The sequence below is a fragment of the Myxocyprinus asiaticus genome, chromosome 29, assembly GCF_019703515.2.
Source record: "Myxocyprinus asiaticus isolate MX2 ecotype Aquarium Trade chromosome 29, UBuf_Myxa_2, whole genome shotgun sequence".
Lineage (NCBI taxonomy): Eukaryota > Metazoa > Chordata > Actinopteri > Cypriniformes > Catostomidae > Myxocyprinus > Myxocyprinus asiaticus.
The window spans coordinates 27,538,221-27,554,257 of NC_059372.1; the positions used below are offsets into that span (position 1 = coordinate 27,538,221).

The 16,037-nt window shown below is 39.8% G+C and overlaps 1 protein-coding gene across 2 annotated transcripts in view; it reads left to right on the forward strand.

The window, feature by feature from the left end:
• LOC127420575 (brefeldin A-inhibited guanine nucleotide-exchange protein 2-like) overlaps positions 1-16,037 on the forward strand; it is a 45,150-nt gene that overhangs the window by 27,455 nt on the left and 1,658 nt on the right. Inside the window, exons 26-38 of one of the 2 annotated variants that reach the window (XM_051662969.1) lie at positions 857-1,008; positions 1,199-1,371; positions 1,490-1,650; positions 1,740-1,870; positions 1,974-2,103; positions 2,310-2,445; positions 2,677-2,815; positions 6,002-6,059; positions 6,186-6,300; positions 10,410-10,549; positions 11,549-11,720; positions 11,872-12,010; positions 13,444-13,561. In XM_051662969.1, the coding sequence (XP_051518929.1) occupies positions 857-1,008; positions 1,199-1,371; positions 1,490-1,650; positions 1,740-1,870; positions 1,974-2,103; positions 2,310-2,445; positions 2,677-2,815; positions 6,002-6,059; positions 6,186-6,300; positions 10,410-10,549; positions 11,549-11,720; positions 11,872-12,010; positions 13,444-13,561 (1,764 nt within the window). Of the gene's footprint in view, positions 1-856; positions 1,009-1,198; positions 1,372-1,489; positions 1,651-1,739; positions 1,871-1,973; positions 2,104-2,309; positions 2,446-2,676; positions 2,816-6,001; positions 6,060-6,185; positions 6,301-10,409; positions 10,550-11,548; positions 11,721-11,871; positions 12,011-13,443; positions 13,562-16,037 lie in introns of those variants that run through there. The other variant, XR_007893823.1, reaches the window with a different exon arrangement.

Genomic DNA, 16,037 nt, shown 5'->3' on the forward strand with positions numbered 1-16,037 from the left:
TTACATTTGCAACTTGGATGGAAACATAGCTACTGTTTCAAAAGTATAGCCACAAAGTATAGTGTGAAAAAAAAATCGCTTAATACCTTGTCTGTGTAAAGTTAACCAGTATTCCAACTTTGTCCAACACGATGGAATATGTGCATCTAGCAAACAGCTGCTGTATGTTTGGAGCATGAGAATCAGAACTGCGGCCAACAAACATGCTTGCTCCGGTCCTGTAATGGACTGCGGTCCATTCTGACGAGTGATTTCGACTTTCAGAGTCCACTTTCATTTCTTTTCTGTGAGTGCTGTTGAACTTGCATCGGCCAGGAACTGTCCGTGTGTGATTTTTGAATTCTCCGCTCATGCATGAGGCAGCACTGTAATCGGATGGAAGTGTATCTTATCATGAATAATATAGAGAAACGCTCAGAATCTAATGACATAGAGGCATACTCTCCTACCAATCACAACTCCGAGTTTATGCATTTACATCATGTTTTATGATGTTGCATCAAGCTTCATTTTAAACTGGAAGAACGAAATGGCAAAAAAAAAAAAAAATAATAAAAAAAAATAACCGATTTCCCTTTAACAATAAACATGAGTGCTATAATTGTTTTCAATGATATGCAACCTGTATATATCTGTATCTTGGGGTTTCATGGCCCTTTAAGGCTGCTGTGAAAAGTTTTAAAAATTTGGCTAACACCATAAAAATAATCTTACTACAATAACTGATTAAAATAGCTTATCAGACATTCCAGAATTGTTCCCAGAGGTTAGGTCTCTGACATTTGAGCAACACTTTGATGCTAAATCAATGAAGCTTTAGTATCTGATTGGTTTTTTCTGTTTGCTGGGTTGGCAGGTGGGTTGTAACCCCAATGAGGATGTGGCCATCTTTGCTGTGGACTCTCTGAGACAGCTTTCTATGAAGTTCTTAGAAAAAGGAGAACTGGCCAACTTCCGCTTCCAAAAGGACTTTTTAAGGCCATTTGAACACATTGTGAAGAAGAACAGGTGAGTAGATTGGTGTTAGAGAGGAACAAACAAATGGAAGGGAAATGTCATTGATTGAAGAGATTAAAAGAAAACTGTTAAATTGTGCAATTTCATGAGAATGAGGAGAGAGTGTTCAATTTAAACCCCTGAGCCTTCTCAAGAATTTCAGTGTTTATTTCTATGCTAATTTAATTGATTTATTCTGTAGGTCACCCACTATCCGAGATATGGTGATTCGTTGTGTGGCCCAGATGGTGAACTCCCAGGCTGTGAATATTCGCTCTGGATGGAAGAACATCTTCTCTGTGTTCCACCAAGCAGCATCAGACCATGATGAGAACATTGTGGACCTCGCCTTTCAGACCACTGGACACATTGTTAGTAAGTACCAGCCAATGGCCCTTTTTCAGTTCATGAATGGTTTTTTTTTTTTTTTTTTTTTTTTTTTTTTTTTTAGTGCTTGCCAAAACCCATCATCATCTCATCATCTTCCCCACAGTGAACACATTTCAGCAGCACTTTGCTGCAGCCATTGACTCTTTCCAGGATGCAGTGAAGTGTCTGTCAGAGTTTGTTTGTAATGCTGCATTCCCTGACACCAGTATGGAAGCCATCCGGCTGATCCGCCACTGTGCTAAATACGTGTCTGACCGGCCACAGGTAAGTGCTGTTACCGCAGTCTCTGGGTTACCCATGATTCCAGAGCTTCAAAGATGTTGTTGCATTTCAGCCACTGTTCCCCTTTCTAGGCACTGAGGGAGTATACAAGTGATGACATGAACGTCGCCCCTGGTGACCGTGTTTGGGTGCGAGGCTGGTTCCCCATCCTGTTTGAACTCTCCTGCATCATCAACCGCTGCAAACTAGATGTCAGGACCAGGTGGGTCCATCTCAACAGCCCAGCTACTCTCTTCTCCAAATACAAACTTAGATAATGTGGCTTTATGGGAGGTTTATTCAGAGTTTGTGTTTGTGTGATGCAGGGGTCTGACCGTCATGTTTGAGATCATGAAAAGTTATGGACACACTTTTGAGAAGCACTGGTGGCATGATCTCTTCCGGATCATCTTCCGAATCTTCGACAACATGAAGCTCCCAGAGCAGCAAACTGAAGTGAGTCAAAGGGTATTAGTTGCAACTTTAAGGGTCGTATCATCCCTGGTGTCCTCTTAAAGCGTTTGTAAAGTTTTTTTTTTTTTTTTTTTTTGCACTAAAAATAGTCGTAATGTAGTTTTCCATGACCATTTTCCATAAAGTCAAAAATAAATCCCCAATAAGTGAACAGAAGTCTGATTGTTGCTTTTTTTTGGTTTACATAGAAAACAGAGTGGATGACGACAACATGTAACCACGCCCTCTACGCTATCTGCGATGTGTTTACACAATTCTATGAACCTCTTAGTGAAGTGCTGCTGGCAGATATTTTTGCACAGCTGCAGTGGTGTGTAAAACAAGGTGGGGATTTAACTAATCTGTTGCACTACTCATGAGGGAGGGTTTGGGATTTTTAGGACCTTTCGTGCCACTTTACTCCTCTACAGATGGACATTAAACTGTGACACCTACTCATGTCACATTTGGGATAACATATTGGCCCAGTGGGTGGTGTTGTTTTAAAGCAGCAGGGTGTGGTAACAGAGAGAATGTGTTAGTGTGTTGCATTCAGAACTCCGCCTCTGTTGTCAGATAATGAGCAGTTGGCGCGGTCAGGCACAAACTGCCTGGAGAACCTGGTGATCCTGAATGGGGAGAAGTTCAGTACGGAGGTGTGGGATGTCACCTGTGCCTGCATGCTGGACATCTTCCAGACCACCAGCCCTCATGTGTATGTCACCACTGTACACCACCATCTGTTTCAATGACACTTGATGGCCTTCCATCTGAATGTGTTCTGATTTGATTTGTAGGGATGCAGTAAAATTTCCTTTTTTTGTTGTTGTTGCTATTAACAGTTTTATTGATGCCATACATAAATCATACAAACATAACATAAAATACGGAATCAAATATATACATTAAACCCCTTCTCCCGAACATTCCCCCCCACCCGACACAAACACGTACTACAGTGGTCACCAACAATTTGAACATAAAAAAAAAATTATAATAATAAAAAATAAAATAAATAAAACATTAAAAAAAGATATACTTTCAAACAACATCATCTGTTCTAGAATAAATCTTATGGACTGATGAAAAGAATGTATAGTCCCTCCCAGATGAGTTCAGAAGTCTCCAAATATCTGTAAGACCAAGATTTTTACACATCCTGTGAAGCGTCACTGTTCACTGGGGGCCGTTCAGTTCCTCGGGCAGTCAAACGAATATTCAGTGAGCTGGTCCATTCGGTCGTTACACGACTGCAACACATGCCCTAGTCACTCCAATGTCCTGCAAGAAATTTGCACAAAACAAACTCCAGGCCACAGGAGGCATAAGCACCAAGAACGAGCAGATTCATCCATGATTGTCCCGAAGAAATTATTCTACACAAAACAAACTCCAGCCGCTAGGCGGAACCAACACAAAACGAAACGAAAAAGGCACTCAGTTTCCTCGGACAATCGAGTGTATGTTCAGTGAGACAGGTCCATTAGGCGGCAACATGAAAATCACTAAATGGCATACTCACACCATTGACTTTATGAAGGTCAATGCTTGCTGGGGACATGTAAATACTTTACAGCCATCCTTAGTATCTATTCTCAGCTTGGCTGGAAACATCAGGCGCAAAAACGATCTTCCGTTGATGTAAGAGTTTCTTGCATTCCTTGAATCGATCACATTTCTTGTCGAATTCGCAACATCTGGGAAAAAGAAAATGCTGTGGTTCTTCCAAGAAAGCCTTCCTTTACTCCTCGCCTCGTGTAACACGAGATCGTTATCTGATGATCTCAGAAATTTGGGCAGAATTGATCGGGTCCTGTCTCTCTCCGTGGATTTCCGAGCCGGGACCCTGTGAGCTCGCTCGATTTCCAGCTTATGGCCTGTTATGTCGAGCAGACTCGGAAAGAGCTCGTCTAGGAATTTTACCATATCTCGGCCTTCCTCATTCTCAGGAATTCCAACAATTCGGACATTGTGCGCCATTGATTCTCCAAATCCTCCAGTTTTTCCCAGACGCACTGCAAATCTGTCTTGGTAGCGGATTAGCAACTAATTCCCTCTCTGATGACTCCAGATAATTGATCCGTCTCTCGACGTCTGACGATCTTGTAACCAACTCAGAGAATTTTGCTTCAATGGAAGTGATCAGTCGACGTATTACAGCAAGATCCTCCAAGTCTGCAACAACCTTCGTCAGCATTGCCAACACATTCATCAATTCACGCCAGATTTCTTTCAGTTCACTGTCCGAATTAAGTCTGGGGCTTGCGGCCTGCCGCTGAGGGGAATCAGCCCAAGCACGTAAGTGTCTCTTAATATCTCCAGAGCCTTAGTATTTTGAATTGGAAAAAATTGTAAGGCTGAAAATTGTAACTGTTAAAATCATTACTTTAATATATCCATTGAACATTAAAGCTGAATTTTTCAGAATTTCTGTTTGTTTTGAGTAACCCGCTTAGACATGCTATCTGACTGTTTGAACAATTGCAGATGGGGGAGGGTGGCGTATTAAGAAAGCTGTTTTGGGGCCTGGGTAGCTCAGTGAGTATTGACGCTGGCTACCACCCCTGGAGTCGCAAGTTCAAATCCAGGGCATGCTGAGTGACTCCAGCCAGGTCTCCTAAGCAACCAAATTGCTAGGGAGGGTAGAGTCACATGGGATAACCTCCTCATGGTCGCGATTAGGGGTTTTCGCTCTCGATGGAGCGCGTGGAAAGTTGTGTGTGAATCACGGAGAATAGCATTAGCCTCCCGTGCTGAGGCTCTGCGGTGTCATGCACAGCGAGCCACATGATAAGATGCGCGGATTGACTGTCTCAGAAGCGGAGGCAACTGAGACTTGTCCTCTGCCACCCGGATTGAGATGAGTAACTGTGCCACCACGAGGACCTACTAAGTAGTGGGAATTGGACATTCTAAATTGGAAGAAAAAAGAAAGTTGTTTTGAAAACAAAGTTTATTTTTGCAATTCCAAGTGGTGGCACTAGTATCACAGAAATTACATTCTTCAGCTTTAAATGCAACATTGAAAAGGATCATTTCAGGTGCACACTGCTTTTGCTCCAAGCTTAATATGATTTAATGGTGACGGATGATCGAAAAAGCAACACAATTAAAGGAATAGTTCACCCAAAAATGGAAATTGTCATTTACTTACCCTAATGTTGTTCCAAAACCATGACTTACTTTCTATGCGGGAGATTTTCATTAATATTCTGGTCCATCTTTTAAATAAAATGGCAGTTCAAAACTTAAAAGGACTCAAAAGTAAAATAAAAGTAGTCCATGCGACTCGTGTCATATTCCAAGTCTTCTAAATACCTTAACCCAACATTTTTTCAATTAAAAACCTAAAATCTATTGCAAGTTTATAAGCGTTATGAGAGAAGCTTGTTCACTGTGGCACGTGTGTTCACATGAGAACATTTTTTTTGTGCTTTTTTAAGCACTAAAGAGTTCAGAATACAGGACATAAAAAATGTTGGAGCCTGGATGTTGTTGTCTAACAAATTGAAGGAAGAACATACTAGTTGAATCACTTTAAAACATAATACAACTTAAATAAAAATGTAGTGTTGTTCTAGTGTAATAATAAAAAACAAACAAACAAAAAAAATAGCTTTTTGGTTTCAGTTTTTGGCTTAGTGTGTTTGTTTTGACCAAGCATTTTAATTTTGCTGCATCACTACTGATTTGTATTTCTAAATGTTCTAATTTCATGGATCTGAGAGGTTTTGTAGCCATATATATCTCAGATGTTCAGTCATATTTCAGAAATCCTGCTTAGTATAGGTGTTGACATTACCGCTAATATTGAAATCAGAGTGTGTTTGAATAGGCTGTTTGTAAAGTGCTGCTCATTTAATGCTCTCTCAATCTCAGACTTTCTCTTGACTCTTAACAGCTTGCTGACATGGCGACCAGCTGGGCAGGAAGAGGAGGTGGGAGAAGGGAAACACATGGTGAGATGACAATGACACAAATATTATGAATGTGTACACACACAATCAGCCACAAATAAGCACCTTCTAAGTCCTGATTCTGATATAACACCATGCATCTCTGTGCATGTTTGTCATTGTTTTTAGGATGTTGAGGTGGATTCTCAGTCCCAAAGCAGTTTTGAGAGGACTCTGTCAGAGAGAGCCCACAGTCAAATGTCCACAGCCAGTGATGAAACCTGGAAAGGAAAGTCCTATGCGAGTATGTACTGCAATGCTTCTCTTACTAGTTGTGTGAAACTCACAAAACCTTTCAAGAGCATGTCTATGTCTATTTAAAACCACAATCAAAAGAAAGAAAACTGAGCCTATTTTAGGACCATTAAGGTTATTTTTACAGTGTGATGTTATTTTCATGAGAATTAAGCACCATGTACTCTCCCACCCATTTCTCATTACTGTAATGCAAAGAGAATTGTGAAGTATTAATACATAATTGTAGTATTTGCTTTACTGTACAGTAAAAAAAATTGGATATGAGAATATGGGAATGACAAAAAAACTTCAATTTCCAGACGCATTATAGTAATTGAGGATGGGGGAGGTGTTCTTAATTGTCATGAAAAATAATGTCACAATGTAAAAACTTCCTAAAATACCCATAGAAATATTACTAAACATAGGCTGTATTGCCATGATTACATTCCTGTCTGGGAAATATTTTGACCAAAATTTATGATCCCTTACAAACGTGGTTCCTAACTGGTTTTGCTTCAAGAACCAGATTGTACCAAACCATTAACCCTTATTTAATGTAGTCTGGATTTGTTTTGTTCATGGTTTTCAAGGATGAGGTCATGTCACACTACATGGCCATATTGGCATCTGCCTAATTTGGCTAGGTTCTTACAAGTGAAATTGACTTTCCAAAATATAGTATAGTTTGAGTGGATGCACAGCCTTTGATGTCAGCAACAAAAGATATGGGATGTGTTTAAAGGGGTCATGTCATGAGGAATAAAATTGTCCTTGATGTTTTGGCATACAAGAGGTCATTCTACTATAAAAAAATAAATAAAAATACTGTAAATTCCAGAACTCAAAACTAAATCCCCAATGCAATAAAAGCATTTATTGAAACCAAGCTGCCAAAACGCCCCATTCTCTACACTACGTCACTTGGAGTACTCATTAATTCAAGACGGCCTCTACAGCAACAACATCAACGAATCATCGCACCCATGGCCCCGCCCACTGGTGCTCACATGGCTCGTGAACAGACACAAAGAGAAGGACAAAAGGCCTACTGTTTGTGGCCTAACTACTCCTGAACACGAAAGGGGACCCATCTGGACTATTTTTTATTATTTTGGTATACAAACATGTACTACACGGACGTCTTTGTCATCTCTCAGGCACGCTTTTAAGAGACGCAGTGTCAAGTTTCAGCTCTGAAGAGAAGATGCGTTTCATCAGCTGCTGTGGCTCCTGTTGTTTTGTTGCTTAAACTGCTCAACAAACTGTTCTTTCGCCTATCAGTGCGATTTTTAATTGTTGGTGTATGTAAACATGCACTAGATGGACGTCTTTGACCGTTTTGATTTAATTCCGGCGATGTGCACCTCAGTGCAGGATGATAAACTGGATGTGTGCGTCTTGTGAAGCATAAAACGAGTCTTTGCCAAGGAATTGTCACTGAAGGATATGGGGCAGTTAAAAACGCTATTGGCCGCAATCAAATATGTAAGTAAACAGTTCCATTCAATAATATTTCAAATGTCATGATTGTTTATGATGCTGACACGCTGTCTACACCGGGCACATCCGTTGACGCAACGGCTTGAGGCTGTCTACACCGGGTGCATCGACAAGAACTTTCTGAAATGTTTCTTTGTGTTTTTGGTAGTAGTAGCAGCAGAGCAAAATGGAACGGGACACCTGTTTGTTTACTGTTGGAGTGACGCGCCGCAACGGACGCTTCTATGGTAGACAGCATAATTGATTATAGCGTCTGGTGTAGACAGGGTGCGAGTATTAACAGTTGTGCTTAAGATGAACAGTTTCATATATTTGGATGCAATGTGTTGGATGTGCGTTATGTGTAAACCTTGAAATGTACAATTCTAATGTTTTGGTGCTTGTTTATTCTCTTCCGATTGAGTTTCAAAAATGGCTGAATTTGAGGGGCTGCACGCTGTTAGCCAATCAGAACAGTGGCCATTTACATTAAGGTTTAAAGGAGGAGCTGAGGCAAAAATCAAGCTTTTCAGAAAGATGGTCAGAGACAGGATGGAAAATGATCATATATTAAAAAATTTTGACTGTTTGGTGAAAAAAATCTTTACTAACAATATAGTTGTGCTCAAAAGTTTGCATACCCTTGGAGAATTGGTAATTTATGTACCATTTTTAAAGAAAACATGAGTGAGCAGGCAAAGCATTTATTTCTTATGGGATTCATATTCAACTGTAGGTTTTAACAAAATGGCACAATTATAAAACAAAACATGGCAACAAAGAAAAAAATGAAATGACCCCTGTTCAAAAGTCTGCATACCCTTAGTTCTTAATACTGTGTATTGCCCCCTTTAGCATCAATGACAGCGTGCAGTCTTTTGTAATAGTTGTCTATGAGGCCCCAAATACTTGCAGGTGGTATAGCTGCCCATTTGTCTTGGCAAAATGCCTCCAGGTCATGCAAAGTCTTTGGTCGTCTTGCATGAACCGCATGTTTGAGATCTCCCCAGAGTGGCTCGATGATATTAAGGTCAGGAGACTGTGATGGCCACTCCAGAACCTTCACCTTTTTCTGCTGTAACCACTGGAGGGTCAACTTGGCCGTGTGCTTAGGGTCATTGTCATGCTGGAATGTCCAAGTGCGTCCCATGCGCAGCTTTTGTGCAGAAGAATGCAAATTATCTGCCAGTATTTTCTAATAACATGCTGCATTCATCTTGCCATCAATTTTCACAAGATTCCCCGTGCCTTTAGAGCTCACACACCCCCAAAACATCAGTGAGCCACCACCATGCTTCACAGTGGGGATGGTATTCTTTTCACTATAGGCCTTGTTAACCCCTCTCCAAACATAGCGCTTATGGCTGTGACCATAAAGCTCTATTTTGGTCTCGTCACTCCAAATTACAGTGTGCCAGAAGCTGTGAGGCGTGTCAAGGTGTTGTCGGGCATATTGTAACCGGGCTTTTTTGTGGCATTGGCGCAGTAAAGGCTTCTTTCTGGCAACTCGACCATGCAGCTCAATTTTGTTCAAGTATTGTCGTACTGTGCTCCTTGAAACAACCACACCATCTTTTTCCAGAGCAGCCTGTATTTCTCCTGAGGTTAGCTGTGGGTTTTTCTTTGTATCCCGAACAATTCTTCTGGCAGTTGTGGCTGAAAACTTTCTTGGTCTACCTGACCTTGGCATGGTATCAAGAGATCCCTGAATTTTCCACTTCTTAATAAGTGATTGAACAGTACTGACTGGCATTTTCAAGGCTTTGGATATCTTTTTATATCCTTTTCCATCTTTATAAAGTTCCATTACCTTGTTACGCAGGTCTTTTGACAGTTCTTTTCTGCTCCCTATGGCTCAGTATCAAGCCTGCTCAGTGCATCCACGTGAGAGCTAACAAACTCATTGACTATTTATACACAGACACTAATTGCAATTTAAAAAGCCACAGGTGTGGGAAATTAACCATTAATTGCCATTTTAAACCTGTGTGTGTCACCTTTTGTGTCTGTAACAAGGCCAAACATTCAAGGGTATGTAAACTTTTGATCAGGGACATTTGGGTGATTTCTGTTATCATTATGATTTAAAAAGGAGCCAAACAACTATGTGATAATAAATGGCTTCATATGATCACTATCCTTAAATAAAATACTTTATTTTATTTTATTGCATGATCAGTCATATTTTCAAAATCAATGCCAAAATTTCACAATTTCTGCCAGGGTATGCAAACTTTTGAGCACAACTGTGTCAGTGGACCTCAAGGATGGTAATGAAACTATAAAAAAAGAGCATTTCATGACCCCTTTAAAAGTTAAAAGCCTGTTTGTTTTGCTATTATTTTAAAAGCATGATTATATGGTTAGTTGCAATTAGTTAGTTAGTTAGTTCAATGTAGCATTGTTTTTCCCTTCTGTCAACGACTCTATCAAAACAGAACAGGTTTGTGACCCATTTTTGGGTGGTGACCCACCAGTTGAGAACCACTGCTTTTAGATGGAGAGTATAGATTACCCCTCACAATATCTTTTTGCTGTCTTATCCTCTTCACCTGTTTGACTATACTTTCTGTGCAGAGTTTTTCTTTCATCTATGTGTTTTGACATGTTACTCTCTTATGTGGTGTGATCAAGGGGTCTCGGACCACAGGCTGTTTGCAGGGCTGCTTATAAAGTGTGTTGTACAGCTGGAGTTGATTCAGACCATAGACAACATTGTATTCTACCCGGCTACCAGCAAGAGGGAGGATGCCGAGAACATGGCCGCTGCTCAGGTTTGTTGGAGTCTGTGAATTTGCATTTATCTCAGGAAGTGCAGCCCAAACAACTGCCTGTTTGATATATTTCAATTAATAATACACCTCCACAGTAACTACAAAAGGCAGAGTGTTAGATACTGACAGCCTTAATTTAACATCTCATTTTGTGCTCCATTTAAAGGGATAGTTCACCCAAAAATGACCCCAGATGTGTACGACTTACTTCTGCTGAACTCACCAAAGATTTTTAGAAGAATATTTCAGCTCTGTAGGTCCTTAAAATGCAAGTGAATGGTGACTAAAATTTTTAAGCTCCGAAAAGTACATATTGGCAGCATAAAAGTAATCCATACGAATCCGGTGGTTAAATCTATATCTTCAGAGGTGATATGATAAGTGTGGGTGAGAAACAGATCAATATGTAAGTCCTTAACATAAGCTACAAAAAATGGCTCGTTCTGAAATATTATACTTGGATTTTTTATGTCAGAAACCCAAATGCATTAACGCATTACAATGTCTATTCAGTGTTCCAAAACTTGGCCTGCCAAGTCACGGTAAGATAATTAGTAGGACTTAGTATAGATGCTATTATTCCTAAACACCAGAAGAACTAATGATATGAGTAAAATGAGGGAAAATATGTGCTGTTCCTAGCTGTTTGTAGCACCTTCAATTCTGCATATTCTTTCAAAGGATCCCAAAGTTAGAAACAAGTGTCCATTTAATTCTGAGGGTCAGAGAGAGGGTGGAAAATGGTCATGTTAAACTGAAGTATGACTGCTTTGACTTTAAAAAAAAAATACAAAATAAAAATAAAATAAAAAAAAAACCTTCAATGACATTATAAGTGGAGTCGGGGAGAAAAATAAATTGAGAAAAAATTTGTCATGGCCCCTTTAAAAGCTCAGATGTATATTTAAATTGTACTGCATGTTTGAAAACATGCTAATTGTATACTGTAGTTTCATACAGATGAAAATGATTCAGAGTCTAAATGTCTTTGTCTGGCAGAAAGATGCACATGAGGAGGCAGAAGAGGGGGAAACACAGTCCGATCAGGGCATGTACAGACACCTGTCGTCACAGCACCTCTTCAAACTGCTTGACTGCCTCCTGGAGTCCCACAGGTTTGCCAAGGACTTCAACTCCAACAATGAGCAGAGGACAGCACTCTGGAGAGCAGGTCTGCACTGCTACTTTCAATATTCCATTTATCCAGTATTTTATTTCCTTGTCTGGGTTGTGGTAATGCAGTTATTTTGAGTAGGTCTTTTTTTTTATTATTGTGCATGTCTTTTATTAATCTATACTTGTATGTGTTGGTTTGTGTGTAGGATTTAAGGGGAAGTCAAAACCAAATCTTCTGAAGCAGGAGACCAGCAGTCTGGCCTGCAGTCTGAGGATCCTCTTTCGCATGTACTCTGACACGCAGCTGCAGGACTCGTGGCCAGACATCAAGACACGCTTGCTGCAGTGAGTGCAACCGTCTGCCTCATTCATTAATCACATCCACTCACCAGGACCTGCATGTCACCTTTTATTAAAAATGCACTTGCTTTAATTATTATTGTATATTAGGAATGTAATATAATCAACTATCAGGTGTTAAATAAGTAAGCTACAATCATCACTCTGATATGTACCAATCAGAACTCCACTCAGCAATAGATACACTACCAGTTTGGACACAATTTGTTTCTCATAGACTTAAACCTTTTGATCTCAAGGCTTATGCTTGAAATTAGTGTTGTAGACAAATATATAAATAATTGTGCCTACATATTAATATCCTTACAAAAAAAGTTTTAATTAAAAATTTTTTTTATTAAAATGGATTAATTGCAGCAAATAGAGAAGGGAAAGCAGCCAACAAGTGCCCAGCTACATTCCTCAATATGGTTTAAAGTACTGTTTGGCTTGATACATTATGATGATGGTTGAGAGAATGCCAGAGCTGTAGGCAAAGGGTGGCTACTTTGACATAGTGCTAAAATATAAGTTAGTTTAGATTTGTCTTTTGGACACTTATTAATTCCCTATGAAAGGTTTTATTAATTTACATTAGTGGTATCAGGAACTAACAATGAACAAATATTTTTTACTTCATTGAGTAATCTTGAGTAATCTTGGTTGATTTTAATTAATCAAAATACTATTTTTCATTGTTTGGTTTTCAAGTTCATAATGCATCATCCGCAATGCAAACTAATTTTAATGTATACAACTTTAAAGCTGAAGTATGTCATTTCTGTGACACTAACGCCACCGAACGGAATTGCAAAAATAAACTGATTTCAAAAAAGTTTCCGAACACCCCCTTCGTCTTCTCTTGTTCAACCAGTCAGATAGTCCCGCCCCCAACTCACGCCTTTGGTTGAGTAATGTTGTTGGGGCGGGTCTAAGCGGGTCGCTCAACAAACAGAAATTTTCATAGCGCCACAGAGACACAGTGTTTAAAGTTTACAAATTAACCTATGAATGGCTTACTTACAGTTGTGTACATATTAAGCTGGGATAGAAGTATTTTAACACTGAAAAAGTGACATTCTTCAGCTTTAAAGGTAAAAAATGTCTTAGTATATTTAGAAATTAACATTTAATCAAGATTAATAAGTATTGTTCATGTTAACTATTGTGTTTCCTAATCTTAACCTATACAAAGTGTTACCATTATTTAATAGTTTTTCACTTTACTGTTATTTTAAAATGTGGTTTATAAATGGTAATAATAAAGAATGGATAGGTTTGTCTAAAAGCTGTAGAAACAGATTTATGTACACTGTCAGAGATGAGTCATGAGAACTGAAATGAAATGAGAACATAAAGTTTCTGATTTACATGTTCTGTACGAGAGATTTTTTTGGGACAGATGAGGTAATGATGTGTATGTTTGTGTGTTGATTAAGAGTGTGTAGTGAAGCCTTGGCTTACTTCATCAGTCTTACCTCAGAGAGCCACCGGGAGGCCTGGACGAGTCTCCTGCTGCTACTCCTCACCCGTATATTCAGACTGCCTGATGACAAAGTAATAACTTACACAAACACATCCTGTCATTAAACCAGAACATTTGAACTTTTACCTTTCATGTTTAGTCAGACATTATGTAGGTTTGGCCACTTGATTTTGAATTTATATTGGAAAATGTTGACATTCCTCATCTGAGAGCTAGAAAAAAATAAGAGTATCAGTAGTTTCTTTATAACCATAGAGGTGAGTCTAAGGGTTTTGCTAATCGGTGCGTTATATTGTTTAAATATCTCGCTTATTCTTCAGGGGTCTGTGTTAAGGCTTTTATTACAGGAAGCTTACTCCTGATACGCCAGCTTGTCAGTGTGATGACCTTTATATGTAAAAGAGACTCACTTTTATGCAGACAAGCCACTGGCAGCCCTAGGGATCTTCCCTGTCCAGAATTTAAATAGACTTCTCCATTCATCACTATTCTGATAACAAAGGCCTTCCCGACGATGTTCCATTCCAGATTGACACGGTTAAGATCGGTTAAAAGGCCTTTCAGGCAACCCTTAAATGGAAAAACCGAAAACACTTTTGTTAAAGTCAACATGAGATCAAAATTGACCCTACTCACTTTAATGCATATTTCTGGTTTTACTGTGAACCATTTGTTGATGCATGCTGTGTTTTAAAACATTGTCTTCATAATCTTTAACCAAAATGTAATAACTTGCACCTCCTCTGGGATGACTTTCCTTTTCCACTGACATCACCACAGCTGCATTGGCTACAGGATAATGTTTACCAATAACCAGGTTCACGCAGAACGCCGGAAATTCCCCCCACCTCTTGCATATTAATTTATTTACAAATTATCAACATTTGATAATACTTATAGCTACCAGTAGCTAAAATGCATTTTTTGCCGGTATAAATTCATTACGCCGAATCCCCAGAAAATGCGAACAAAGTCTGCCGATTCCATCTGGGTCTGCCAATGGACCTTATTCACTATAGCACCATCTTTAATTTTTGATGGGAATAACAATAAGGCTGTGAGGGATAGACCTGCAATCTCTGCAATGGGTTGTACTGTTGTTTAAAGTGTTTTCGATTGTCATTCGAAACAGTTGTGGAAAATTAGATGTGATTTAGGAGCTTTATACAGCCTTATACACCAATGAGCCAAAACATTATGACCACTCACAGGTGAAGCGACTAACGTTGATCATCTCCTAACAAGGCCACATGTCAAGGTCGGGGTAGATTAGATGGTAAGCGAACAATCAGTTCTCGTAGTCAATGTGTTGATGGAAAGAGTTAAGACCTGAGCAACTTTGACATGAGCCAAATTGTTATGTCCAGATGACTGGGTCAGAATATCTCTGAAACGGCAAGGCATATGGGGTCTCCCAATCAGTAGTGGTGAGTACCTATTGACAGTGGTGAGAGGAGGGACAAACCAGCAACAGGGTGTTGGGTGCCCAAGACTCATCAATGTGCGAGGTAAACAAAGGATATCCCGTCTGATCCGAACTGACAGAAGGTCTACTGTGGCACAAGTCACAGAAAATGTTTATGATGGTTACGGAAGGAATGTCACAACACACAGTGCACCCTGCTGAGTAGCCGCAGACTGGTCAGAGTGCCCATGATGACCCCTATCCACCATCGAAAGCGCCTACAATGAGCATGCGAGCATCCAAACTGGACTTTGGAAAAGTGGAAGAAGGACGCTGCTAATGTCTTGGTGCCAGATACCAAAATTCACCTTCAGGGGTCTTGGAGAGTCCATGCCTGGGCGGGTCGGCGCTGTTTTGGTGGCATGCAGAGAACCAACAGCATATTAGGCAGGTGGTCAATGTTTTGGCTCATCGGTGTACATCGCATGGCATTGAAGAGACTTAAGCCCAAAGTATACTTCGGTCAGACACGAATGCTGGGCGTCCGCGTACAGGATGCGTTACGCGAATTTAGTCACCAGCAGATTGCTCGAGCCCTGAATGTGAGTGACCTGATTTTGTATAACTGCGCATCTTTGAATGTGAAGAGTGCACATGCGCCTGGAATTATTTGCACTAATTAGTGGGTCCACAAGGTGGCAACACTCACATTTGAGCTGTTGCTGTCACAAAGAAGCGCTAGGAGTTGCAATTGTTGGTAAACAACAAGAGACAAATGTGGAAACCACAACAGTGGATGGGCATGTGTGAGGAGGTCAGGAGATACCTGCATTTATATAACTCGAGCACTACTGTGAATATGTTCTACAGCCAAAAGGCTATTTAGACATTGGTGTAGCAAACTCCCATTTACGTCTGGCTCCATTCCAGTATAGAACGCCCACTTTACAATCAATTCCCAAAGTTCTTTTTTTCTTGTTAAATGTTTTGTTTCGCTCTAAAATATATAACATCACAGAAGTAAAATGGGTTGCGAACACCATTTCACATTGACTTTAACACTTCGAATGACTTAAAATAGCTATATTTCATCCAACCACTGCAGTTTTCCATGCTCTAAATACACTAAACAAGTTGAATCT